The 27045-nt window shown below is 46.6% G+C and overlaps 1 protein-coding gene across 7 annotated transcripts in view; it reads right to left on the bottom strand.

Annotated features, from left to right (window-relative positions):
* Positions 1–27045, bottom strand: part of CCDC141 (coiled-coil domain containing 141) — a 190201-nt gene that overhangs the window by 8649 nt on the left and 154507 nt on the right. For 5 of the 7 annotated variants that reach the window (XM_077319571.1, XM_077319574.1, XM_077319575.1 and 2 more), the window contains 2 exons: positions 24003–24892; positions 18404–18576 (listed from right to left, as the gene is read on the bottom strand). In XM_077319571.1, the coding sequence (XP_077175686.1) occupies positions 18404–18576; positions 24003–24892 (1063 nt within the window). Of the gene's footprint in view, positions 1–16311; positions 18577–21098; positions 23160–23292; positions 24893–27045 lie in introns of those variants that run through there. The other 2 variants (XM_077319577.1, XR_013228011.1) reach the window with 2 other exon arrangements.

Here is a 27045-nt window from a genome sequence, read left to right as displayed (position 1 = left end):
AGGTTCTCACCTCCCCCTCAATTGGGCGCCGAGCACATTTCAGCTCACCGGCAGAGACTTATGGATCCAATTGGATTCCTGAATGCTCTACGGGACCCAATGCCTTCCAGCACTTCTCTAGATGGACTGGTCAGCGACTGGCATAACAGAATGCTGGCAGCCATTGATGAGATAGTTCCCAAACGCCCTCTCTGACCCTCTCTCAAGCCCACTCCATGGTATATGGAGGAGCTCCGCCAAAAGAAACGGGAACTGAGATGGCTAGAGCGAGTTTGGTGACGAAGAATCGAGAGCATCTTATAGAATGCAGTTAAGAGCCTATGAGATGGCGGTAAAGTCAGTGAAACGCGACTAGCATCGCGTCTGCGCACTCACGCCCGGCACAGTTATTCAGGATAGTCCGATCTCTCACCACCACCAAAATAATAGCCAGTTGGACATTAGCTGTGAGGCATTTGCAAGTCACTTCGCAGACAAACTCTCAAGGCTTCGTCGTGGCCTTCCTTCAACTTTAGCCACAGAAAGTGAACTAGAGGCCCCTTGGCCGTCTTTGGAGAGGACAATGAGTCACTTCAGACAACTCTCACAAACTGAAGTGGACAGGATGCTAGCAGCAACGAGGCCAGCCGCTTGCCCACTAGACCCATGCCCATCATAGCTCCTGAAAACGACAGAAGAATAGGAGCCCCCCTCCGGGAAATAATTAACCTCTCCCTCTCAACAGGAGAATTCACGGAGGGATTAAAAGAGGCAGTGGTACGCCCGTTACTCAAAAAAAACATCCCTGGCTGTGCAAGACCCTGACAACTATCACCCGTTTCGCACTTAGCGTTTCTGGGGAAGTTGGTTGAAAGGGCTGCTGTGGACCAAATATCAGCATTCCTGGAGGAAACTTCAGCCCTTGACCCATTTCAGTCGGGCTTCCGGCCTGGACATGGGGTGGAGACAGCCCTAGTCGCCCTGATGGACAACTTCCGATGCCAGCTAGACCAGGGCGGATCAGCGCTGCTCATACTATTAGACCTATCGGCAGCGTTTGATACAGTAGACCAGGGGTAGTCAAACTATGGTCCTCCAGATGTTCATGGACTACAATTCCCATGAGAACCTGCCAGCAAATGCTCATGGGAGTTGTAGTCCATGAACATCTGGAAGACCACAGGTTGACTACCCCTGCAGTAGACCATGAGCTCCTAGCTCACCGCCTCGCCGACACCAGAATTGGGAACGGCCCTCAAGTGGCTGAATTCCTTCCTCTGGGGCCACAGACAGAGGGTAGTGAGAGGAGAGAGAATATCTAACCAACACCAGCTCACATGTGGAGTCCCACAAAAAACAGTCCTCTCTCCTATCTTATTTAACATCTTTATGCGCCCTCTGTCTCAGCTGGTGCGGAGGTTTGGGCTGGGTTGGCACCAATATGCGGATGACACCCAGCTCTTCCTCCTGATGGATGACCGCCCTGACTCCCCCCCAGAAACCTTAGCCAGATGTCTGGAAGCAGTGACAAAATGGATCAAGCAGAGTCGCCTGAAGCTCAACCTTACAAAGATGGAGGTCCTATGGTTGGGTAGGAGGGGACCATGGGAGGAAGCATGTCTGCCCATCCTGGACGGTATGCAGTTCTCACCAACGCACTCCGCCAGGAACCTGGGCATGATCCTGGATGCTTCCCTTACAATGGAAGCCCAGGTCACAAAGGTAGCGCGGCTGGCATTCTACCATCTCTGCCAAGCCAAGCTACTAGCTCCCTACCTGGACCCAGAACACCTAGCCACAGTGATCAATGCGACGGTCACTTCTAGGCTGGACTTCTGCAACTCGCTCTATGCAGGCCTACCGTCATCCTTGATCTGAAAACTACAACTGGTGCAGAATGCTGCGGCCAGGATTCTCACTAAAACATCATGGAGATCCTGTATCTGGCCGGCACTCCAGCAACTTGGCTGCCTCCCAGTTGAATTCCGGATTAAGCTTAATGTTCTGGTAATCACCTTTAAGGCCATACGTGGTTTGGGCCCAGTGTATCTGAGAGACCGCCTCCCTGCCTATACCACCAAAAGAGTCTTACACTCCGCCACTTCCAACTGGCTGCGAATCCCTGGCCCCAGAGAAGCGCGTCGGTCCTCAATAAGGGCCAGAGCCTTCTCGATCCTGGCCCCCACCTGGTGGAACGAGCTCCCTGAGGAGATCAGAGCCCTGCCTGAACTTCCACAGTTCTGCAGGGCCTGCAAGAGGGAGCTCTTCCACCAGGCATTTGCTTGAGGATGACCGACTTAGAACACCTGCAGGCCCCCCCCTCAGACGCCCGCCCATGACTCTCCCAAAGTTACTGTTAATTGTTATTTATATTATAAATGTGGTTTTGTAATCTTTTCATGTAATCTTTTGATGTTTTATTGAAAGTTGTTTTGATGTTATAGTCTGTATAATGTCCCATGTAAGTTATATAATGTTCAGTGTAAACCGCCCAGAGCTGCAAATTAATTGGCGGTATAGAAATCTAAATAAATAAAATAAATAAATAAAATTGAAATGCAACAACCCACATACTTACCTGTTATTAGGTTACACAAAACCTTGCCATTACAGGGGAGTAGCCAGGTTAGTCTGTAGTAATAGTTGGTTTTTAAGGCGCTACTAGACTCAAATTCCATGTAAACCGCCCAGAGCCATGGGGTGGTATAAAAATCCAAATGAATTAATGAATGAATTAATGAATGAATGAAATTTGGTCTACATAACAGCACAAAAGCGTTGAGTTTTCCAGAATGGCCCTAAACATCTCCTTCCCTCCTCACACACTTCATCATCAACATCATTATTTTGTAATACCCAACTTGAGGAAAAATGCTGGGAGACTCTAAAGCTTACACACTGTTTGGTGTCATTGTAGTCCATCCTATTAAAAAGTGTTTTATGCGTTCATTTTTTGATTTCTCCCTCATCCATCCATACCAGTCCTTCTTAGGAAAAGGGGGGAGGGCACTTTCTCCAAACTCTCATGGATATTTAAGAGATGTCATAGTCCTACTGTATACCGCATTGGCAAGACCCCACCTGGAGTACTGTGTGCAGTTCTGGAGGTCTCACTTCAAAAAGGAGGTGAACAAAATTGAGAGGGTGCAGAAGAGAGTGACAAGGATGATCCAGGGCCTGGGGACCAAGCCCTGTGAGGAAAGGCTGAGACACATGGGAATATCCAGCCTGGAGAAGAGGCGGTTAAGAGGGGACACGATTGCTGTTTTTAGGTGTCTGAATTCTTGTCACTTAGAGAAAGCAGCAGAGGATAGGACCCACATTAATGGGTTTAAAGTATGTGTTAGAATTATATTGGTTAGATATCAGGAAAAAAAAAAGTCAGAGTAGTTGTGCAGTGGACTCGATTGCCTAAGGAGGTGGTAAACTCCCCCTCACTGGCAGTCTTCGAGCAATGTGTGAGATAGCCTGCCTGTCTCCTGACTCCTGTTCCGAGTTGCCACAGCGAAGCTCTGTTCCTGCAGCTCCCGGCTCGTTCCCACTCTGGCTCTTCAATTCATTTGGTTTTCAACTCTGTTCCTGATTCCAGTTCGTGTTTTGCCTTGGTCCCGCGCTCTCTGGTTTTGACTAGAGCTTGGCTTGACTTCACTCCCCACCCCATGTTCCTGTGAACTCTGTCCCTCCCAGTTTCCGTCCTCCGACTGGAAGCTGGACACTGGGCAGGCTCTCCACTCCGGCACAACCAACTGGCTGTGATGGTGCAGCCCGGCAGAAGAAGAAGGAGAGTTGGTTTTTATATGCCACTTTTCCCTACCCGAAGGAGGCTCAAAGCAGATTACAGTCGCCTTCCCATTCCTCCCCCCACAACAGACACCCTGTGAGGTGGGTGAGGCTGAGAGAGCCCAGATATCACTGCTCGGTCAGAACAGTTTTTTCAGTGTCATGGCGAGCCCAAGGTCACCCAGCTGGCTGCATGTGGGGGAGTGCAGAATCGAACCTGGCATGCCAGATTAGAAGTCCGCACTCCTAACCACTACACCAAACTGGCTCTCAAACTGGCAGGGCAGCATACAGGAAAAACGATGATAAAATTTTGCACCAACATATTAAGGGGAGAATCCAAATGCTTCCTTAAGTTCTATTTAGCATATTTAACTGGATTTGAAGGCACATTTGCTGGCACACAGAACTTCAGTGGAGGAGCACTTCCACTGGCAGAGGAAGCGGGCAATATTTGACTCTTCAGACCTCCAGCTTTGCCGGAGCGTGCTGCTCATGCGTGTCCCCTGACCCACACGGGTGGAATTTGAGAGATTCGGTGTGCTGCAGAGGGGAGGAGGAAAGTCCAGTTCCGCAAGCAGTGCTCTCTTTAGAGTAGTTCACATCCTTTCCCAGCATTTTCCCGCTACAAATAAATTACAGCAATGTGAAAGCAGAACCATGACCACACGACCACTTGAAGTGGACGTAACACTGAACTCTAGCACAGGGACTTCATGTGCCCTGGCTGATACGATCAGCTGCCTTTCAAAAGACAGAAGGCCTTCTCTTGAGTCAGGAAGGAGTTACAATCCCGGGCTTAAACAGCCAGACAGCACAGGAATGTCAGCAGCTGCACTCCCATTTTGAGGTAACTGGCTGTACAGTTACCAAATTGAGGAGCTGAGGCTTTGAACAAGAGAGTTTAACTCTGTCGACCTTTTGGCCACGGAGGAGCCCCTGAAATAGGTTTTCAGGCTTTGTGGAGCCTTGGAAATGATGTCGGATGGCCACGCCTCTCTGCCGTGCCCCCCCCAAAGTGCAATGTCACTGGAAGTGACATCATCACCCATGTGAACAGGCAGGCTTGAGGAGGACTGAGGGGCAGAGAGAGAATGGTTTAAATAGGGAGTCCCAGGCACAGAAACCACGAGATAAGTCATGCTTGGGAGAGGGGAGGGGGACCGATGGAAGCATTTGGTTTCCTAGCTTGTGGTCAAGTCCATTAAGGCAGGAGAGGAAAGGCTGTGGACCCCCTCCCGAGTTGCCGTGGACTCCTGGGGGTCTGCAACCCCCCGGCTGGGAATCCGTGGTTTAATGTGTTACCATCTGCACACATGACGGGAAGATACAAAAACATTCCATCCAATGGCAGATTTTGTCTTTGCTCTGGGAACCTGGTTGAAATTTCACTTCTTTTCCTATTTTAGATGTTATGTAAAGCAATGCTTTGATGAGTTTTGAAACCTTTGCTGGTCGATTTAAAAAAAAACTGCTCTCTGAGCAGAAGTCTCTCACAATTAAAGTGGTGAGGGTTGATCAAGGAACTACCATATCTTTAGCTATGTTTTTGTCCTTGGCAATGAAAATGTGGGCCTAGATAAGGTCCTGTGTACAATCGATTCAGATTCTAACTCTTAAACCAGGCTTTCCCAACCCTGGTTTTCCCAACCAGGGGTTTCTTGACGGGCCCAGAAGGGTTTCCTGAATGGGTGGGAGTTAATTAATTTTTTTAATATATTTAAAAAAATTTAAACATTTATCAGGTGACAATGATGTCATCATCAACTTTGTTTTTAAAGCCCACCCTCCCCAGTTGGTCATATATGGTCATGTCAACCCACCCCTCCCCAAATGACCAATGATGGGTCTGGAGGGGGTGCAAAGAGGAGCGGCCATGGGTGGGCATGTACACAACTATGCTTCCCATCCATGTTCTACACTATCACACCATTTCTGGGGTTTTTTGAAGCCTGAAGAATTTTTCAGGAGTTTCTCAAATGTAAGTTAAGAAGGCTGCCTTAAACTGTAAAACATACTAGGAATAAGGTTGCATGCCGAGGCTTTATGGAGGTAATTAATTCCATAATAGTGTGGATTTTTCTTGCTTCTGAATGGCCTCTGGACCATAATAAAGAGTGACTGACCAGCAACAGGGTTTTTGAGCAAGATTAGCAGCTACTCTTTCACAATAGTTATCATATTGGTGGCATACAGTAATTGCTATTAACTTTTTAATGGAGGGGTTGTGGATCCAAATCACCACCATACATAGTATTAAACATAAATTTATCGTGTTCAACGGAACAATGTTCCCCTGACCAAAGGTACTCCCCAGAGTGACATATTAATGGTGTTAAGCAGAAAAGACATTGTATACAACTAGTAGTGCTTAATGACTGATGTTGTAATACCAGCATTCCTGAAGGAGGGTGCCTACATAATAGTTAACAATGCTGGCATGGTTGGGGTGCAACTAAAAAGCCGTGGATTTCACGGATTAGGAATATCTCACTTCCCTTTCCTGCTGTTGTGCCCACAAATAGTACTGTTTCGAGGTCAGTGGATCTGCAGGAACAGCATTGAGGGCACAGTGGGGGGCTGCAGTGGGAGAGGAAATTGTCTAAAATCATTGTTTCACAAGTAGCAATCCCATACCACTAGAGGAACTACATAGCTGGATACAGAACATTATGGCTGTGTGTTTCAGACAGAGCTGTAATCGCCCCAATTTTAGTAGAAGAATACATGACCAAGAAGAAATGAAATTCAGTGCTAATCACCTACCACCAACTCCCATGTATGATTTCTTTAAACATATTAACAAGATCAAGCTGCTATGTTCTCTCTTTGCTGAGGTACAGACAATGCTGTAAACTTAAGCAGCGGTTCTCAACCTTCCCACCTCCGACACCCCCTGAAAGGGTCAATCGACCCCCCTGGCGGTCGCAACCCTCAGGTTGAGAACTGCTGTAAGGCAGTGGTCCCCAACCTTTTTATCACCGGGGACCACTCAACGCCTTTTACTGAGGCCCGTGGGGGGGGGGTAGTTTACTCCTCTACTCTCAACCACTGCCCTAGCGCTCTCTGATCGCTATGGTAATGTTTAAACATCCCTTCAAAATAAGATACAGACATGCCACAACAATGAAGTGTGTTGTAAAGGGCTGGGGGGGGGGATGAAGTAAAGGGCCGGGGGGGGGGGGGAGAAGGCGTCCTTCGGGGCCCACCTCCAATTAGTCGAAGGACCACATGTGGTCCACGGCCCACAGGTTGGGGATTGCTACTGTAAGGGATAAACATATGCCTTCACTGTTGATTCACGACACAAAGAAAGTTACAGTGCGTGTGGATTTCCTCTGGAAAGTGGTAAGTGGCCTGTTAATTCGTAATGACAGATAAGCCTGAGTGAGAGGACTCAAGACAGGTGTTTTGGCCTCAGAACAGATGAACCACAAAGCACTGCTAGAAATAGGTTGGCAGGAAGACACTGTGGAATCGTTGAATACTGATAATATCTTGTGCTGAGTCACATGGAATGTGAATAGTCACAGTCATGTTTGTGATTATTACACACACACACACGTATACATACCCCTCATGCACAATTGAAGAATTGACCCCTTTACCGAAGAGCTATTGCCAATGTGATATGCTTTACCTTTATAACTGAAATTAATACTGGTGATGTTAAATCTTTATATTAAGACTAAAAGTGCAGCCACTGAAGAAGAAACAGGAAGTGGGATTGACAACCTGGGACCCCATTCTGGCTGCAAAAATATTTAAATAACCTAGGACTACATTTAATCAACTTTAAGAAGATACCACTTTTTGCCTATTGGTTTCGCTTGCTTTCAGGTACACTAAAAAGGATAGACATGTGTATGTATGTATTGTACATTATGCAGTGATACACCCTCCAAAAAAAGCTATAGACACATAAAAGGTAAAGGTATCCCCTGTGCAAGCACCGAGTCATGTCTGACCCTTGGGGTGACGCCCTCTAGCGTTTTCATGGCAGACTCAATACGGGGTGGTTTGCCAGTGCCTTCCCCAGTCATGACCGTTTACCCCCCCAGCAAGCTGGGTACTCATTTCACCAACCTCGGAAGGATGGAAGGCTGAGTCAACCTTGTATAGACACATACACACACACTATTAGGGGCTGCAGATGAGAGCTATAAATTGCTTTTGAATTACCCGTGGGCTTGAAAGCAAAACAAGGGGAAAACTGGCACAAAACCACTCTCAGAAAACCTGGGGAAACAGCATCCAGAAAACAAACTGAGCACTGAAGGAAGGAAAATCAATGCAGAATGAAAAAGAAAACCCCACAGAGATGCATGACATATGCGAGGAAAAATACCCATGCATAATCGGCTTAACTTTGCATGGCATATTTAAGTGCAAAATCCCGGTACAGTTTATGCTCAGAAGAGCCCCAGGCCTAGTGTTACAAGTCAGCTTCTCATTCCAGAAGTGCTCACTTGTTAGGCTGCAATTTTAAGTGAAATTGCCCTTTCTGTTCACTGAACTCGAGAAGGAGCATACAGATCTGCAGTGTGATGTGGATATTTAAAGGTGCTTTATGCACAATGCACAGTATTTTCAATTCCTCCGGGGTTTTTTGGTAGATCTACCAACTCTCTCTCTCTCTCTGTTAAACATGTGTAGCCCTGATTGACTTTGCTAGAACAACCACTGAATTTCAGTGCGCAAAGTGTGCAGGAGTAACAAAGGAAGTCCCCTCTTTGCCCTAAGAAAAGAACCAGGGCAATCCTTCATGCGCAGAAGGCACTGCCTTCCTTTTGTGGCCTTCCTATATGTGGAAGTGACTGGAGCAACTGGCCCATAAGCAAAGAAGCATAACAAATATATTTTAAAAAGTTATTTCAAAAACACATAGAGACAGATGAACAAGACTGGGGGGAGGGGCACAGAAAGCAATTTAAAACATGCAAAGTTCCCTAAGGCAGGGGTAGTCATACTGCGGCCCTCCAGATGTCCATGGACTACAATTCCCATGAGCCGCCTGCCAGCATTCGCTGGCAGGGGGCTCCTGGGAATTGTAGTCCATGGACATCTGGAGGACCGCAGTTTGACTACCCCTGCTATAAGGGAAGAAGAGACACAATGTTTTTTGAGCTGGGAACGGGCAGTTTTCAAGGACCCCTCTGCCGGGAAGCAAAAACAGCGGTTCTTTTTTACACAATTCTCTGTGCATTTCTCCACAGCCACGTTCCAGCTCGGTTAGGGGTTTAGTAGCATTTTAAGTCTCATGGCCTCCACTCCAGTTCTATAGGTTATCAAAGCAGATTTTGCCAGGGTTCCCTTTTCCACTGCAATGGCCATTTAATGATAGCAGCACAAATACTTCTCGTTTGCAATTAGGTTACCTCAGAAAAGGTGGGAATTGTGTGTGGTTTGGTCTGAGCAGAGGTTGGCAGGAGGCCTCTGCTGCTGGCTGAGTTTGACGAGGCCTTCTGTAGGTGGACTCCCCTCTGCGAATAAAGTTTCAGAGCTCTGTGGCTTTGTGGAAAATCAAAAGGAGAAGTTTCCCGGCTGGGAGATTCAGGGCCATGGCTTCTGCAGTTTGCATATTGTAGCAATTTTATTTTTAAAGTTTAAAATCAGATAGATGGTTAGTCCCAATTAAGAAATAACAAGCGTGTGTGTGTGTATGTGGGAGGGGGGGGTTGAAACTCATGTGTGAGTGTGTGTGTGTGTGTGTGTGTGGGAATACCCTCTCCTTCTCCTTGCTCTCCAGCACAACTCATCTGGGGGCTCAGCCATACTGGAGTTGGCATCTGGGAGCTGCAGTGTGGTGTCGGGGAGGTGGGCAGTATTCTGGAAATGGCTCCTGGTGCCCACTGCCACCTGCCACAGCTAGGCTCAGAACAGCTTCCAGCTTCTGTCAACATTGTGGCCAGGCCTGGAGCAGCTTCCGATGCCCAACACTGGCTCCTAGTGTTTGTAGGTACGGCAGCCGGACCCACCGACTGGGCCTGTTGGGAGCTCCTGGGTACCACTGTTGCAGTGGCCGTTGGGGGACTCCACTGTAGCCGCCACCACCTGGCTCCAGAGCCCTGCCACTGCAGCCAGTGGAGGCAGGTCCCTCTACCGCTTCTCAACAATAAGTGCAGTGTGAGCTTTATTTCGTTGTGGGGGGATTTAAACTCTCCAATTATTTTTTTTTAATTACAGATGTTCCCACAAATCTAGGGAGGGTCCCAACATTTTTCAGAAAATTCTATTTTGGGTAAGTATGCCCTGGATTGGTAGATATAGATACTGAGATAGGAGCCATGCTTGGGAAATAATATACATCAGAGCTGCTGGGTTCCCCCTAGGTTCCAGGGCCATAGTCCCTACTTCTAGATCCAGTTAAAAAAAGAAGAGTAAGAGACATTCCGCATTCTAAAAACACAGTGTTAAGCAATTGCAATTGCTTAAAACTGTAAAGAAACACGTGCCCTGCCATTTCTTACCTCTTCACTCTCTTGGTTTCTTCTCCCGCTTCCTGGCACTCCGCATGGCTGAATAAAATGGCTGCAGAGAGGGACTTGCAATACCAGCAAGTCTTCCCTTGCCTGTTAATCAGGGGAGCCAGCCAATCAGGTTTCTCCTAGCTTTAAAGGGAAAGCAATCTTTTTTTTTTTAAGTTAAACTTCTCCTTTGCTATGCCTATACATATAATCATAGGTGCATAGTGCATAGCTTAGCCAGCCCATTTAGGAAGTTTGACACTTGAAGATGAACAGAAGTAATTTTTTTTTCAGATTTTTTTGGGGGGGAGGTGGGGTGAGAGGCATGCTTTGTGTGCCAACTGATGGCTGGGAGTTTTTTTTTTTTGTCTGCCTCTATGGACAAACACATATTTGTTAGTTCAGGCACCTCGCTACAGAAAAAAAAAGCCACGTTCCAGGGGGATAGGAAAGGGAGGCGGGCACAAGGGCAGGCACTGCAGACGGAGATCGTGCTACTTCTGGCCACGTTGTTACGCACTGCTATCTCGCTGCTGGTTGCTGATTGCTCTCCTCCCGCACACCCAATATAGCTGGGGGAATCCAGTTTTGTGGATTTCCCAACTAGCGAGTTAAAATGGAAGGCTGCCGGATTTCTGCTGGGACGCTAGATGCAGACGAGGTCGTTTGAAAGGCCAAAAATATGGCGTCTGCAGGGATTGTCCCACTTTATTTTCAGGGTGCAGAATGGCTCTAAGTTTTTATAACCTTCTTTTCAGTACTCAAAGGAGTCACAGAATGGCTTACAATCACTTTCCCTTTCTCTCCCGCAACAGACACCCTTTGAGTTAGGTGGGGCTGAGAACTGTGACTAGCCCAAGGCCACCCAGTTTAGCATCAGTTGAGTTTCTACTTGCCCTTCCAGCAAAAATCCTAAAGGTGTAACTTTGCCTAAGATTGTGCTTCATGTTACCCAGGATGAGAATGGGAAGGAATTGCTTCTGGGGGGTGGAAACAGGCTGGCTGGGTCTCAAACACCATAACAATTACTGGAGGCTTGTTCCTACGCACAAGCAAAATTACTAGCATCAGAATTCGTTGATTAGTTTCATGAATATTTCCATCATGCATAGGCACGTGCTTGTATTCGTCTGGTGGACCACTGGATTCTATTGGAGGATCCTGGGAACACTCTGGTACTAGAGAAAGCCGGGAGACAATCCAACTCTTTTGTTTTGCCCAGTATAGGCTATTGCAGTTCCTGTAAATTATTGAATTACTCAAATCTATAATCTCATCCCAGTGGAACTATCTAAACTTCATCCGAATACATGTGTTAACTTGTGCCATTGACAACAATGATGTCAGCACAATTATGTATCTGAATCTCTGGGAGTATATTTCTTCCCACAGAAAGGAGTTCTTCCAGGTCAAAAAAATACTTCGCTGTTTCATTCTTCAAGGGGCTATGGGATCGGTGTGGAATTATATATTCTTTTAATTTAGGGGTTCTTTCATGCATTCAGTGTATTTCTCTGTGCTTATTACAAGGGTGTGTGTGAATAGACTCCATTAAAGGGTGTTGCTTTTGTGGAAATGAAGGATCCATGTATTGTGGTTAGAAAGGGGCACACACCAAGCCACCAGGAAAAAATCCTCATGAATTTTAACCTGTTCGTGGTTTGCAAACTGAAATTTGTGACATTACGAATTCCCACAAACTTTTAAAGCAGTTCAAGGTGATTCACGGATAGAGCGAAAAGCCACAAAAACAGCAAAGTGGTAGAGAGAACCTTGCTCCCCACTACTCAGTTGTTTTGGTCTTACTGCAAGCCCCATGGAAAGGAACTGTAGTCCCTTTCCATGGGGTTTGTGGGGGCCCTGAACCACAAACCCATTCAGTTTGTAAACAAACTTAGAACCATAGACTCAGAGTCTAGTCCACAACTACCTGCCCACCCCAATTCAATGCCCACATGAATCCCCCAGTTCAGCTTGGTTTGTAGTTTGGCCGGGAACCATACACTGACAAGAATTACATTTTTTCAGTTCATGCCCATCCCTAATTGTGGTGTTAGAAGTATGTTTTCACACAATATTATGTCACTAGCTTCAAAGCCCGTTCCTAAGAACGGGCCTTGAAAGGGTCCCCTCCCATGGCCCCCGGCCAGGCAGCTTAAGGTGGCTTTGGGCCGCAGTTCACAGCCAGATAAAGTGGGGTGGGCGGGGGCTGGCCAGCTCGTTAGCAGGCCCGGCCTAGCAAGCCAAGAGGCCCTCGTTAGCAGGCCCAGCCTAGCAGGTCAAGAGGCCCTCGTTAGCAGGCCCAGCCTAGCAGACCAAGAGGCCCTCAATAGCAGGCCCTCCACCACAACCCTTTGCCCAGGGCCCTCTCCCCTCACCTGCTGCTGGCTCCAGGCACTGAGGTACGTCTGAGAGCAAAGAGACTAGAGTCCAGGGACAGAGGGCAGGGCCAATCAGGGTGCAGCCAGCTTCACCCTGATCGGCCCTATTCCAACTTGGACAGCCGGACATGTTCCACCCCCCAGGCTGTTTCACAAATATATAGAGGAACCATGGATAAGGATAAACAGGAAGCAACCATGCCATTCCCCCCTTTGATTATTTTCTTCCCCATCTTGCCTCAATCTCTCTTCCACTCTCCCGCCCCTCCCTTTCTTTATGTCACTCTACTGCCATTTCTTTGCTCTTACTGCCCACTCCCCCACCAGTTTTGCCTTGTTTCTCTCTGTGCATTCCACTTTTTAAAATAGTTTCTTTTGTACTTTCAAATCAACCATTCAAATCAATAGGCATGTGGGCATTCGGACAGTTTCCATTGCTTCCAGGGGTCATTCCTCTTGCCACCTTGGCACTTGAAATAAGAGGTCCCCACTAAGCTACACCCCAGATCCATTTCAGAGACAGATGGATGTTTTGAGCAGGGGGTCTTGGAGGTGGTCAAGAGCCACATGAGAGCCAAGCAACTGGTGCTGAGTCCAAAGAAGGGATGGGATGCTGTTGGCCAGTGGTCAACCCAGGATGGGAGTTTCTTCCTTGCTCCAGAGAAAGTACTCCATTGTCCTCAGTCCACAACTTGGTGGTGCATTTGGCCTTACATCTGAATGCTTCTTTGCCCCACCTGCCTGCCCCATGTCTTTTAATCCCACTTTCCCACCATGTATTCTCATCCTCCTTCCCTTTCTCCACTGCTGCCCCAGGACTCCCCCCCCCCAAATGCACTTGAAGCTCACCTGAGGGGGGGGGAATAAAGCTGATGCATGCAGTGAGGTTGCATTGCTACCATGGGCTGAGAGTGGTCTAGTAGGAAAGAACTCCCCTTCCCCCATCTCTCCCGTTTTCTAGGAGTATAGACTTGCTTCTTTTTAACCTTCGGAATGCATTTCTGCCAGAAGCCAAGCAGACGTCCCTCTTTCATTTTTGCAAGGAAAATACCAGACCTCAGATGAGAGAGAAAGTGCGTGGAAAGGTCTGAGTTCCCCTCAGAAAACAACTGTCGCTTTGAATCAGGGCTTTGCTCTTTCTTTCACCCAGAATGAATCTCGGTTGAAACGTACCTTGCTTTTACAAGAATGTTCACAGAAATATTACATAAACTAACAACGTAGTACCAGAAGCAGGGAAAGCTTAGGAGATAAAAGCAGTTGCCGAATTTGTTACACGGTCTCGATTTTTCTAATCCACAGAGAGGCGAAAGCACCTCAGATTTCTAATAGTTCAACTTTTAGAGAGGAAAGAAATATCTCCAAAAAGAGAGAGAGAAACGGAGAACACCAACAGAGATCGCAAACTCCTGACTGACATTTGCTCTACGAATTCCTCATCCTTGCAAAGTGGGAAAGTTAAAAAAAACCTGGCTGTTCCCCCTGACCTTTTTGGTGGCTTCTTGATCCATCACTCAGCTGGCCAGCCTCTTGCTATAAAACAGCTGTTCTGCCCGGTCTATAGTTGAGGCCAGGAATGACACTGAAATTCTGCCCCCCTTGCCCAAAACATCAGCCAGATCGTTACCATATTGACATAGGTACCTTCCCCACTAGGAAAATAAAGGCAGACTGAATCAACTGTATCTAGAATGTTTTAAACCAGCCTTTTTCAACCTTTTGACGAGGGAGGAGCCCCTAAAATAATTTTTCAGACTTCAGGGGGTCCCGGAAGTGGTCAGCTGGCCACGTCCCCTGCCACACCCCCAGAAGTGACATCGCTACTCACATCCTTAGCCCTCGTTTTCTTCTTTTCCCATGCCTCCCCCCCTCCATATCATGTAGACCAGAAAAAGAGCAGGCACGAAGAAGACAGCCTGGACCGACCCCCCAATACCACACCACTTCAGAGCTCCTGCGGACCCCCAGGAGTCCCCAGACCCATGGTTGAGAATCCCTGTTTTAAACTGTTATTATTTTATCAGTGTTGTTATATATGTTGTTACCTGCTCTGAGCCTGTGGGGAAGGGCAGGTTAGAAATACTTCATCATCACCATCATCATGGCAGATTTCACCTGCTCCCCCCCTCTTTCAACCTCTCCATCTTAGTGGATCTATCAGCTGCTCCCCTAGCTGCCTAGTCTCTTTACTCCTTTAACAGCCTACCCAGCTGCACAGCAGCCTCTTAAATGGCAGCTTTCTCCCCCCACCTGCCTGCAGCTCTAGTGCAGGAGTAGTCAACCTGTGGCCCTGCAGATGTTCATGGACTACAGTTCCCATGAGCCCCTGCAAGCAAGCGCTCATGGGAATTGTAGTCCATGCACATCTGCAGGGCCACAGGTTGAATACACCTGCTCTAGTGTATTTGGGGAGAATTAAAACCTTCTGTGGAGTCCATGGACAGCAAAAGTCACAAACAGGGAAATATTAGAGCATAAAGCCTGATCTATCACTGGAAGGCAAACATCACAAAACTCCGGCTCGCTTATTTTGGCCATATCATGCGATCCAACTCCATGGAGAAAGCAATTCTGCTAGGACTGGTCAGTGGCAAAAGGAAAGAAGGCCGACAAATAACGCAGTGGTTAGAGACAATCAAAGTGCACACTGGGCAGAGCATTATACAACTAAAAGAAGTGGTGCAAAAATTGAAAAACGTCCCGACAGTTGACTCATAGGATCGCCAAGAGTTGGACACAACTGAATGGCTCAGATATCTCCCCCCCCCCCCCCGGTGTATCCTTGAAAACATTTTCAGATTTTTCTGGAAATGTGTGGGATTGCCCCAGCATGGAGGAAAATCTCAGTGCTCTCTGTGTGGGCTCAGTCAGCAGATGTAAATATCCAGATGTATTAGATATATATAGATGAGCTTGGATCCACTGGAGGACTGTTGGGAGCAGAAAGGCTTTCCCTCAGTGGAGCATGACTTCCTTGCTTCTCTGCTCTGCTGAAACCAAGAATTCCCCCCAAATCCTGCCCAGTAACACCACGAGGAGGAGTGGGAGATCTACAGTGGGACAGAGAAATCAGTGATCCCAACCATTTGTTTATGGAATGCCTCCAGTGGATCCAGGCCATGGTTATTATGAGGTACAAAACACATATGTGAAAGGACAGGCCACTGGAGACGTCTTAATTGAGGCATCAGTGCAGTGGAATTTTGCCACATCTGTTTTCTTACGAGAGTCAATGGCAAGTTTGGAGAGGCACTTTAAATGGAGGAAGAGGCATGGGAGGAAGAGATTAAATACTCTCTTCCCCAAGCCGCGCTTGAGGCTGAAATTTAGCCTCGGGACAAATCTGATGTGTGTCAAGCCTGTGGCTGCAGCCAGGGCAATGCAGAATTTTCGTGAAACCGTGTACAAAACCTCATATATAAGAAGGAGCATTCTGCAGACAGATGCCTTTATGAAGGTTCATTTCCCCTGCATCCACTGGATGGAAGGGAAATGCATTCTGTTCGTACAATAAGAACAGTTTGTCTCTGCAGATCATTCCCCTCCATTTCTTGGCCTCAAGGATGTAATTCCTCGAAACCTGATCTTCTTTCACTTTCTGCATGTCTATAATAAATCTTCAGCCAGTTGGCTAAAAACCCTCTTCTCTCCATCTTCAAAGCCCCCCTGCCATGTTTAACAGAGATTCTTCAAACAGCATGCTGTGTGCTTGACAATTTATTTCCACGTTGTAAATTTCTTTCAAGATATTGGACATATTTTTCCCTTATAAATTTTCCCAGAAAGAAGTCATTATTCAAAAGCAGCGAGTTATTCTCCAAGAAAAAAATTATACAAATGCTTATCAGCCTTTTTGTGCGTGCCTTTTTTTAACTACAACAGTAACATATGCCTAGCTTTCTCAAAAAACAGAAGGAATTAATGATGATTAAGATGTCACTTGACTACAGTGAGAATTTACAAGTGAGCACTCGCTCTAAATAGCATCGTTTCTTTCCTTACCTCTGTCGAAACTGGAAATGCATTATTCTATAAATCAAAGATACTACGTTTAACAGCCAATAAAGCCTAATAACACATTGTCGCAGGAGCCTTCATCTTTCAAAAATAAAAAGAAGTGTAAATATCAAGCAAACTCCTTATCTGTTGTGCACTTTTAATAATCTAAGACAGGGTTTCCTGGGGGTGCTGTGGTACCTGCCAAAACTCCTCTTAGTGCCCTCCAAGGATAGGTAAGTTTAGGGTTTTCTTGGATGCCCTCATTCAAATGAAAGGATTTTCCACTGAAGGACGAGGACCTGATAAAGGGAGCTCCTGCACCAGGCATTTGCCTGAGACCAACCAAACCAAACATCCATAGATTCCCCCCTCAGACATCCATGCCCTGAACCAGTCTGACCTCTCTAGGGGCCTATCTAAGTTATCGCTCACATTATATTGTTGTTGATTAAGATTGAGAACCACTGATGGATTATATGTTAGGTCGATTCATGTATCCCCTTCAACGTTATATGTAAACCGCCCTGAGCTGTATGGAAGGGCAGTATAAAAATCTAATAAATAAAAATGAAATAAAAATAATAAGATCGGTAAGCATCTGGGTTTTCCTTAATTGTTATGTGGCTTGGTTCCCCCATAGGACCTTCCTTCTCCCCAGCCAGTGTGAGGAGGGAGGGATTCAATTCTACCTCCTGTGGCAGCCATTTTGTGATGGTGTTCACCACTCCTCTCAAAATCCCAAAGGCACCTGCAGGCTCAAAAAGGTTGGGAACCCCAATCTAAGAGGATATACTGTCTTGGCTCTATATTTTATATCGTACTTGACACAAGCATTTCTGTCATTTTAAATACAGTTCTGAATTTCTTGTTGTCTTAGGAAACCTTGAAGAGAACATTCAAATATTAAGATATCATCTATTTACATTATTATTGTACCTTTATATCTTGACGCACTGAGGGGACATCTGAAATTAGCCAAAGTCAAGAGTGTAGAATTGGAGCTGAGACATTCCTGAGTGTAACAGACCTGAGTAAGATGCTGAGAAAACCTGCTTAAGATTGCTCAGTTTATTCCTAGTGCAAGTGGCTCCTAAATTACAGCCCCTAAGAAACGTTAGGAAAGCTGCTATACTTTCAGCTATATTTTTCCCACCTCCATCTGCCTTATGAGGATAATGGTCCTGCCCTACCTTGTAGAGATTTAAAGAATTATTGTTAATGGTTTCTGCTGAGTAAATCCCAAGAGCATTAAAAAGTCATTTCTTTCATTAAGCAAGATGCAACAAGGGGATTCCAGAAAGAAAACCCAGCTAACCTGAACTGGGACATCAGAAAAAAAATATGTTTAGGAACACAGCTAACATAGAAAGCAGCCATAATATATTTGTTAAACAAGACATATTAAATTGAATATCCTCAAACAAATCATCATTATCCATCAAAACAGTTCTTTCATTTTTCTTGATTTAAAGCATTTTTTAAAAAACTGTTTAGAACTCAGGTCTGTCTTTAGAACTCTATTTTCCCCTGTGTGGCATTAGCATCAAGGTCTCACAACAACCCGTGTCTCTGTGGTGTTAATATCAAAATTCAGAGGGTATCACAAGCAAGGGGGCGTGCGGAGAAGCTGTGGAATCGGATAACCGTTCGCTGTGGTCTCCAATGGTGAAGTGTTAAAAAAAAAGTCCCGTGAAGCCGGTGTGCCACGCTAAGCCAGCACTCGGTAGGCAAGCGATACAGTCAAGTAGAGGGCACACAAAATTATCCAGTCTATTCTTTTTATGGGCGGCCCGTTACCTTTCACGCGGAGGACGGCACTGGAGGAGACCGTGCCGCTAGAATTGTGAGCCCGAACCACATAGAGGCCCGCATCAGTGTCGCACACCTTCTGAATGAACAAAGCATACTCTGAATCCTTGTGTGAGAGCTTTAAGCGCTCATCTCCAGTCACTTTCTTTCCCTTCTGGTACCTGGAGTAGAGAGTCAGGTTTCAAGTCAACTTAACACCAAAGGTCCTTGAAGCAAGAATAAGCGGTGATTTTGTTGAATAGCCTCTTAATGAGCTGGGACAGAGAATCAGTGGTGGCAGCAGCACCGCCCCTCCCTGTATTTTAAAGGGGCGAAGGGGTTTGCTCACAATTCAGATCAGTTTTTGCCATTAACTTAGGAGAAAGCTGTAGCAGCAGAAAAGAGTCTGGCAGCCTCTGCACTCAAGAGGGGCCATGAAGGGACTGCTAGCTCCACAAAGGCCCAATTGGTACCTGGATCGAATTTAAATATACACACATCCAAGAAAACAGATAAAGGGAGCCAAGATCTGAGTTCTCTCTTCTGAATCAACCAATGTGATTGCTGATTGATCTCACTATAAAGGAGAAGAAAACCAGGTTTTATGTCAGAAGCCCATGTGGTTTTCATGGGGAGTGACTTGTTTTTTATACCCCACTTTTCACTGCCTGAAGGAGTCTCAATGCGGCTTACAATAGCCTTCTCTTTCTCTCTCCACAACAAGCGCCCTGTGAGGTTGGTGGGGCTGAGAGAGCTCTGAGAGGAACTGTGAGAACAGCTTCGAACAGGGCTGTGACAAGCCCAGTGTCACCCAGCTGGCTTCATGTTGAAGAGGAGCGGGGAATCAAACCCAGCTCGCCAGATTAGAAGCTGCCGCTCTTAACCACTACACCATGCTGCTTTTTCAGAGTTTGCCTGCATTGAAATCTCCATCCCCTGCTAGTGGCTGTGGGGACCTGGTAACCCTGTATTGATTTAATTTGGAGGGAAGGGAGGATAAAAACCCACTGCCTGGCAAGAACCCAGCGAGGCAGTAGACATTATACCACCAATTCATTGGCTAGGGAATGTAAGAGGCAAACTCTTGCATACCAAATACCAATCCCTTTTGTGGATTTCTCACTCCTACCTTAACTTTTTATTTACCATCCACAATGTGTCAAGCTGCTCTAACACAGTTGGAAAATGCAATCCCAAGGATTAGAGCTGGGGGAAGGGAGGAGCAGAGCTCTACCCATCAATCCCTCTTTCTCCTTCCTACCACCCACTGCTGAGATACCCTTCCATGGAAAACAAATAAGTGGCATTCCAGATAAGCTAACCCTGCCCCTCTCCCCATCTTCCCTTTGGAAAGAATTTCCAGAATGATTTTCTCTGCACATGGCTGAAGAAGCAAGGTGTCACTCACAAAAGCTCATCTGGAACAGCTTACACTGTTAAAATAAAAAGCTACGGGGTAGGGGGGCAGTGAGCGGGGCCTGTCCGATCTTTGGGCCAATCGGTAGGTCCACAACACCTCATGGTGACCCAAAGTCTGGACAGGGCCTGCCACCCCCCCAGCCCGAGGCAATCTGGCAGCATAGCTGCCAGTTTGCTCCTGCCTGCTGACAGCGTCACAGGTAAGTGCAGAGGGCTGGGAAGTGAGAAGGCTCCACTCCCCCCCAAGACCCGGAAGGCCCTCCGGTAACTGCACAGAGGTGGGAAGGCCCTCTGGTAAGTGCGTGGGGGCGGGGAGAGGAAGGCCGCTCCCCCTTCTGTGTTCTCGCAGAAGCTGCAGGAGGCCTTCCCAGCCCACCGGTAGGTGCGGGAGGGGGGGGGGAGGGATGGCTGCACCCTGGCCTGGCCTTACCCATTCCCATTCTCTCTCTCTCTCTCTCTCTCTCTCCCTCCTTTCTACCTTTTCCTACATCTCTGTAATTCTCTCAGTCTTCTTCTCCCTCTTTTTCTCTACAGTTCTCTGACCTTTATCTCTCTTTCTCCTTCTACCTATACTCCTGGCTGACACTCTCTTTCTCTTCCTTTCTTCTTTCTCTTTATTTCTTCCCCTTTTTCTATCCTCTTTTTCTTTCTCTTTCTTAATCACTCTCTTCCTTTCTACCTCCCTCCCCCCATGCTAGCGCCCATTGTATCAGCCAGAACAGGTTTTATTCTAGTATTGAAATAAGTTACTACTTTTATGAGTGGACTTCTGTTTTGTTTGCTGCAACACACTGCTACCCTTTAGTAACATTTACTGTGTGCCCTTCTAATACCTGTTTATTGACATTCTCAATTAGGTTATTAGATATAAGCTTCCTGGTTTTTTTCCATGTAGGATTACTTTTCTATGTAAGGACACATCGACTTTCCAAACTTAACACTTATATTATGAATATTTCTTCTTAGTTTTTATAGAGTGCTGAGAAAGATCATTCCGTTTCAAAAGGTTGTGGTTTTGTGTTTGGCAAGTTGAACAAATGGCTTTCTTATATCCTATAAAACCGTCTTAAGTCTTTCAGTCTGCTTAAAATTGACAGCAAACACGGTCCCAGTGGGAAGGGTAAGGAATTTAAAACAAAAACCTTGCACATTGGTTAGTGATCCAGGCAGAACACAGTGCTAGATTTGCTTCATTGGCTTTTTCAGTTGCATTCTGATTATTAAATTCTATTCAACTGGGGTTAGTTTCCTGGTTTGAGAGTTGTTATAGACCCAAGTATTCTGCAAATGTAAACATGTTTGTCTGTCTCTCCAGTCCTCTTTTATATGTACAGTGGCAGGTGCCGCAGAGAGACCCAAAATAGCGGCAAAGGAACTCGAGGCCAGCTATAGAACTGGAGGGTAATAAGCGATAACATGAAATATGAACTTCAAAATGATTTGGATTTTATTTAGCTAACTAATTATGCATGCTTCCTTTTGTAATGAAAAAGAGTTGGTTCTTATATGCCGCTTTTCTCTACCTGAAGAAGGCTCAAAGCGGCTTACAGTCGCCTTCCTTTTCCTCTCCCCATGACAGACACCCTGTGAGGAAGGTGAGGCTGAGAGCCCTGATATCACTGCTCGGTCAGAACAGCTTTATCAGCAACATGGCGAGCCCAAGGTCACCCAGCTGGCTGCATGTGGGGGAGTGCAGAATCGAATCTGGCATGCAACATTAGAAGACCGCACTCCTAACAACTACACCAAACTGTCTCTCAGGGGGGCAGGGATAAATCTACATACTTACAGGAGCTTTAGAACACAACTTCTTTATTTTAACCCAACTCCAACTAACATAGGAACTAAAAGCTAAGGGGAAACAACAAATTCTCTCCACTCCTAATCAAGTTTCAGTTAACTCTTTGGTATCCATTTCACTAAACTTCCCTTCACTGCAACTTGTGGAAAATCTACATGGACAGAATGTAGACTTATATATTCAAAATATATTCACCTGGCTTTCCCTACCACAAACCCAGCAGGCTGAACTTTTGGATTAAAGCATACAAGAGTCTCTCTTGCCAAAAGAAAGAGAAAAATAAGACCTGCAGTAATCCAGGATTTCAAGAGGGTGGGAATTGGGGATATTATGTAACACTGTTACTGTTATTTCTGCCTATTTTTATATACAAAAATAAAAAAGATTTAACATGTATGTATGTATGTATGTATGTATGTATGTATGTATGTATGTATGTATGTATGTATGTATGTATGTATGAGTCTCTCTTTCCCCTTCTTACTCAAAACACCTAAGTGGCCAAGATATCTTTTCCTTCTAAGCTGGCCACAGATGGGCTACCATAGAGCCCCAAGTGTTTCAGGTATGTATTTGTGAAATTCGGAGCCCGTCCCCCATCCCCCCCCCATTTGCTGGCTGTATCCAACCACACATGTATTTGTGTTGCTACCCATGTACTCCAGGGAATGGTAGAAGACAGGAAGGCCTGGAGGATCATTGTCCATGGGGTCACGATAGGTCGGACACGACTTCGCACCCAGCAACAACAACCCATGTTCCCAAGGGACAAGTGGGAGTTTCTCAGCTCGAAGTTTTGTATACAAGGTTTGATTCACAGCTTTGGCACGGCCGAAGTAGGTGGTCTTGAACCCAGCAGTAGCTATTGATGGACATTCAGTGAGATGGCCAGGTTCCTCTTTAGAATACAGCAAAGAGGTCTTAAATGCCACATGGGAACAGGAGGGTGCGTGAGCCTTGTTCACTTGTAAAAAGTCGTAATTCCAAGAGTGCTTTAGAAATGTATTAATGGTAGTTAGTCTTGGACCCAGATCTTTATCTATTAAATAGAACCCTTAATGACCTCCCTTCTTGGAATTATGGTGAGAATTAAAGAGATAATGGCAACAGAGCATTGTGGATGTTTAAGATTATGCTAAATGTTAAGCAAATTCAAAGGGAGGGTCTGCTGAGGGACATTCAGGAGGACTGTCTGACACATGCGATGGCTCTTGTACAATATAATAAAAACAACAAACCGCTTTTGAATGTCTCCAAAGAGGTTTCTGGTGGTGAGTTGATACCTGTGCAGGGCTTTGGGATAGAACCAAAATATGCCCCAGAGCAAGCCACAGACCAACATTTTGAATGGGTCTGGAGAGTGGACTGAGCTGTCTGTTTGTTCTTTCATTTTGCAGGGTCCAGGACAAGACCTGCAGGTTCATCTACGCAAGACACCTTTCTATTTAAAAGGGCACAGTAAATGGCCTTGCATCCTTTCCCCCCCTGCAGCTGGCAAAAAGCAGAGAGAGAGACTATGTGTGCTCTAGCCCAGGGGTAGCCAACCTGTGGTCCTCCAGATGTTCATGGACTACAATTCTCATGAGCCCCTGCCAGCAAATGCTGGCAGGGGCTCATGAGAATTGTAGTCCATGAACATCTGGAGGACCACAGGTTGACTACCCCTGCTCTAGCCAACCTTCAACTGTTTTCTGGCTGGATGGCAACTCTTGAAGCTGTCATTTAAGACACACACATTCCGAGTGGGCATACGGAATCGGTCGTACAGGTAATTGTTTGGACGTCTGTTCTGGATCGTGGGCGGGGGGGGGGGGGGGCAGGTGGTATTGACCTGCGCCAATCACGGGAAAAGGAATTTCACGCTTCACTGATCACGTTTAGCAACTGGAATGTTTCGATGGAAATTCAAGGTCTGTAATCATATTGTAAAGGTTGCCTGAAATTTTTGGACAGAAAATGCTTTAATCGCTTCGTTTACGAATTGGGGGGGGGGGGGGCGTAATCCGTTCCAGGCCTGCTGTCACAGTTAGGGCCGCTGACTCCGGGTCGGGAAAGTCTTGGAAGATTTGGGAGGTGGAGCCTGAGGAGGGCAAGGTTTGGAAAGGGGAGGGGCCTCCGTGGATTTCAATGCCAAACAACCCACCCTCTGCAGCAGCCGTTTTCTTCGGGGGAACTGACCTCTGTAATTGTGATTCCTGGAGCCCGGGGGCCCTAATCACAGAACGCTCATGGCTACAGAGTGGAAACTGGAAGAGGAGTCACGGGGAAATGTGGAGTGATACAAAACGGGTCGCTCTGGCTTCCAGATCGGGACCCTGTTCTATGTGGCTTGGGAGAGGGGAATTTCGCTATTTATATATTTAGGTTTTCTCATTGTAAGCTACCCACCAGGTCACTGCAGGCTCTGGGAATCCTGTTACTTCTACTTCCAAAGTCACCGGGGAGCCTTCCATGACAGTTACATTAGACAGAAGCTTGGAGAAGTTAGGTGCCTGTCCAGATAGGCTGGCCATGCTGTTCTTCTCAGATACGCTTTTAATCTCTTCTCGGGTGACCATCTGCCTCTGACAGCTTCGGGTGGCGTCCGATTGAAACAGGAGACCTGAGAATGCACCGGGTGAAGCATGCAGCCTATCCTGGGTTTTAGTAAAGTTATTTCGGTCATGCAATTGTCCCTGCGCTCCCGGCATGCTTCTGCGGACCTCGTGGCTTTGCCAGCGCGTCTCGCACACGCCACTCCGCATGCAGTAGGCAGGGGCTGCCTTGGGCATGCCGGGGACAGTGTTGGCGTCAGGCATTTCGGGCGACCCGTGAGCGAAGGGGGATTCCGTTTTGCGTGTCAAGTGATGGCCCAGGGTGGAGGAAGAGAATCTTCCTGGCTGATCGGAGGCATGTTCCTTTCTGTGACCAGGCATGTCAGTGGAAGCGGAAAAGGTTAAGGGATCGGATTCGCCTCTCATTCTTTTACTGCCAGCGTTTATCGGCATTTGCACGCTATAGGAGCTGACATGCAGCGCAGGAGAGCTCGAGCTGGGAGGGAGCTCTTCCAGCTCTGTTTCCGAATGCGGGAGGTTGGATTCTGGCGTTTCGGAAAGCGGCGGCAAAGAGATATCGTCAGGGGATATACACTCATATTCATCTCCCGAGGGTCCATCTTCCGCCAGCAGCTCGGCCTGAAAGCTGTCCTCCTTAGCAGGAGGCAAGAGGTCCATGTCTTGGGAAACAGAATCCTCACTAGCTGTAAAGCTCGCTGAAATGTCTGGCAGCAGCTTCTCTTCCTGAAAGACAGAAAGGGAAAGAGAGAAGCTGAACCATGACCAACCATTAGAATTTAATGAATTAATCTTTTGCTTACTCCCTTGCATGTAATTCTACATAGCTATGAAAGCGCAAGAACACAGCTGGGTGGTTAATAAGGATATGCCCGCTTTGACAGGTCATAGTGGGTTCACTTTATCATTTCTCTCCAACAGTGGTGCTCAAGCTGAGTTGGGACCAAAAAGCGGACCACAACTCTCTTGCAGGAGAGTGATGTCGCTCAGAGGGAGGCAGAACAAAGGGAGTGGTGAGGGGGGGGGGGAACTATGGCTTCCTCCATGTGAAAGGGTAGAAAGCTAGAGTGTCAGAATAAGTTCTGGAAGACCCAGGTTTGAGTTGCCGCTTGGCCTTGGAAGCTTGCTGGGTGACCTTGAGACAGCCACACATTCTGTTTCTAACGTAGTTTCAGGCAGGTAGCCATGTTAGCCTGTAAGTCCTAGAACAAAATCTGAATCCACTAGCACCTTGAAGACCAACACGATTTTTCAGGGGATACGCTTCTGTGGGTCAAAGCTCACGTCATCAGATATCTGACAAAATGAACTGTGATTCACAAAAGCTTATGCCCGGAAAAATGTTGTCCGTCTTTTAAGATGTCCTTTTCTCAAAATTAATAAATGTGTGAATGCAAGCTATACATTTGTAGGCACAGAATTTTTATATGTACACCTAAAATGTAATGTTGCTAGCCATTCAGCAGTCCTACATGGAAGAATTGTTTTTATATGCCACTTTTCTCTACCAGAAGGAGTCTCAAAACAGCTTACAGTCGCCTTCCCTTTCCTCTCCCCATAACCCTGTGATGTTGATGAGGCTGAGAGAGCCCTTATATTACTGTTCGGGTGTCTTTGGTTACAAAATCAGAGCAAAATCACACAAGACATTTTAATAAGTCCAGGTAGCCTTTTTCAACCTTTTGACTGTGGAGTAACCCTTGAAATATTTTTCAGGCTTTGAGTAACCCTGGAAGTGACACCAGCTGGTCATGTCCCCTGGAAGTCACATGTTTACAGTGTGTGTGGCATTGCTAACCAAATAATATACTCGTTAAATAAGGAAGTTTCATCCTTGTGTGTGCAGTGCCTTGCCTGAGCAAAACAAGGAAGCATTCATCTCAGCTGTCATAAAGCCCACCATGCAAAGCAGCAGTTCTCCTCAAGGGAAATGATCCGTGAGATCTGGAGATTGCTTGTAACTTTGGGAGGTCTCCAAGCATGACTAGGAGGCTGGCAATTCTAGCAAGACCTGAGAATATATTTTCTCAGGGCTGGGAATGGCTGCCAGGGCGAGGGGAAATTTGGGAAGGAAAGAATCCTTGTGCAAGCTGTGCATTGTCCTTGCGCTGGATCCAGGTATAACAGCTCTCAGCTATGAATGCCAGCTTCCAGACAGGACCTGGGGGTGCCCAAGAATTACAGCTCATCTCCACACTATAGAGCTCAGTTTCCCTGGAGAAAATGGGTGCTTTGGGGGGTAGACTCTGGCATTGGACACAGTCCTCTCCTCCTTGAATACCTCAATCTGCTTGCAAGAGCCTTCCTGCAGCCGTTTTCTGTGGACGGGGCCCTGAGAAAAAATTCTGAGAGGGGGGAATGGGAGGCATCAATGGGGGAGGACAGCAGATTCGGCTCTTCTATTCTTTTTTCATAGTGTGTGAATTCAATGAGGCCACTGAACACCAGACTGATTAACAGAAAGCCACTCTGTCCTCCTGACTCCTCCCCAGGCCAGGCCAGTTTATGTATGAGTGTGTGTGTGTGTGTGTGTGTGTGTGTGTGTACACTGTGTTTCCCCGAAATTAAGACAGTGTCTTATATTTATTTTTCCTCAAGAAGACACACTATGGCAAATTTTCAGGGGGTGTCTTATTGGTATTTAGAAAAGTTGATGCCATCAACAAAGGTGTCTGTGTGGGGTGAGAGAGATCCACAGACTGTTGCTCATCAATGCTGGGGAACAGCAGCTATACTGGTGTCTGTGGGGGGTGAGAAAGACTGGGGCAGCCAGTGCCCTGGCATGGAGCAGCAGGGTGCTGATGCTGGAAGAAGGAGGAGAAGGAGAAGGAGAAGAATCATAGAAGAGTTGGAAGGGGCCATACAGGCCATCTAGTCCA

The sequence above is a fragment of the Paroedura picta genome, chromosome 2 (assembly GCF_049243985.1).
Source record: "Paroedura picta isolate Pp20150507F chromosome 2, Ppicta_v3.0, whole genome shotgun sequence".
Taxonomy (NCBI): domain Eukaryota; kingdom Metazoa; phylum Chordata; class Lepidosauria; order Squamata; family Gekkonidae; genus Paroedura; species Paroedura picta.
Note: the sequence above shows the minus strand (reverse complement) of the source record. Positions and strands in the feature narration are given on the sequence as shown.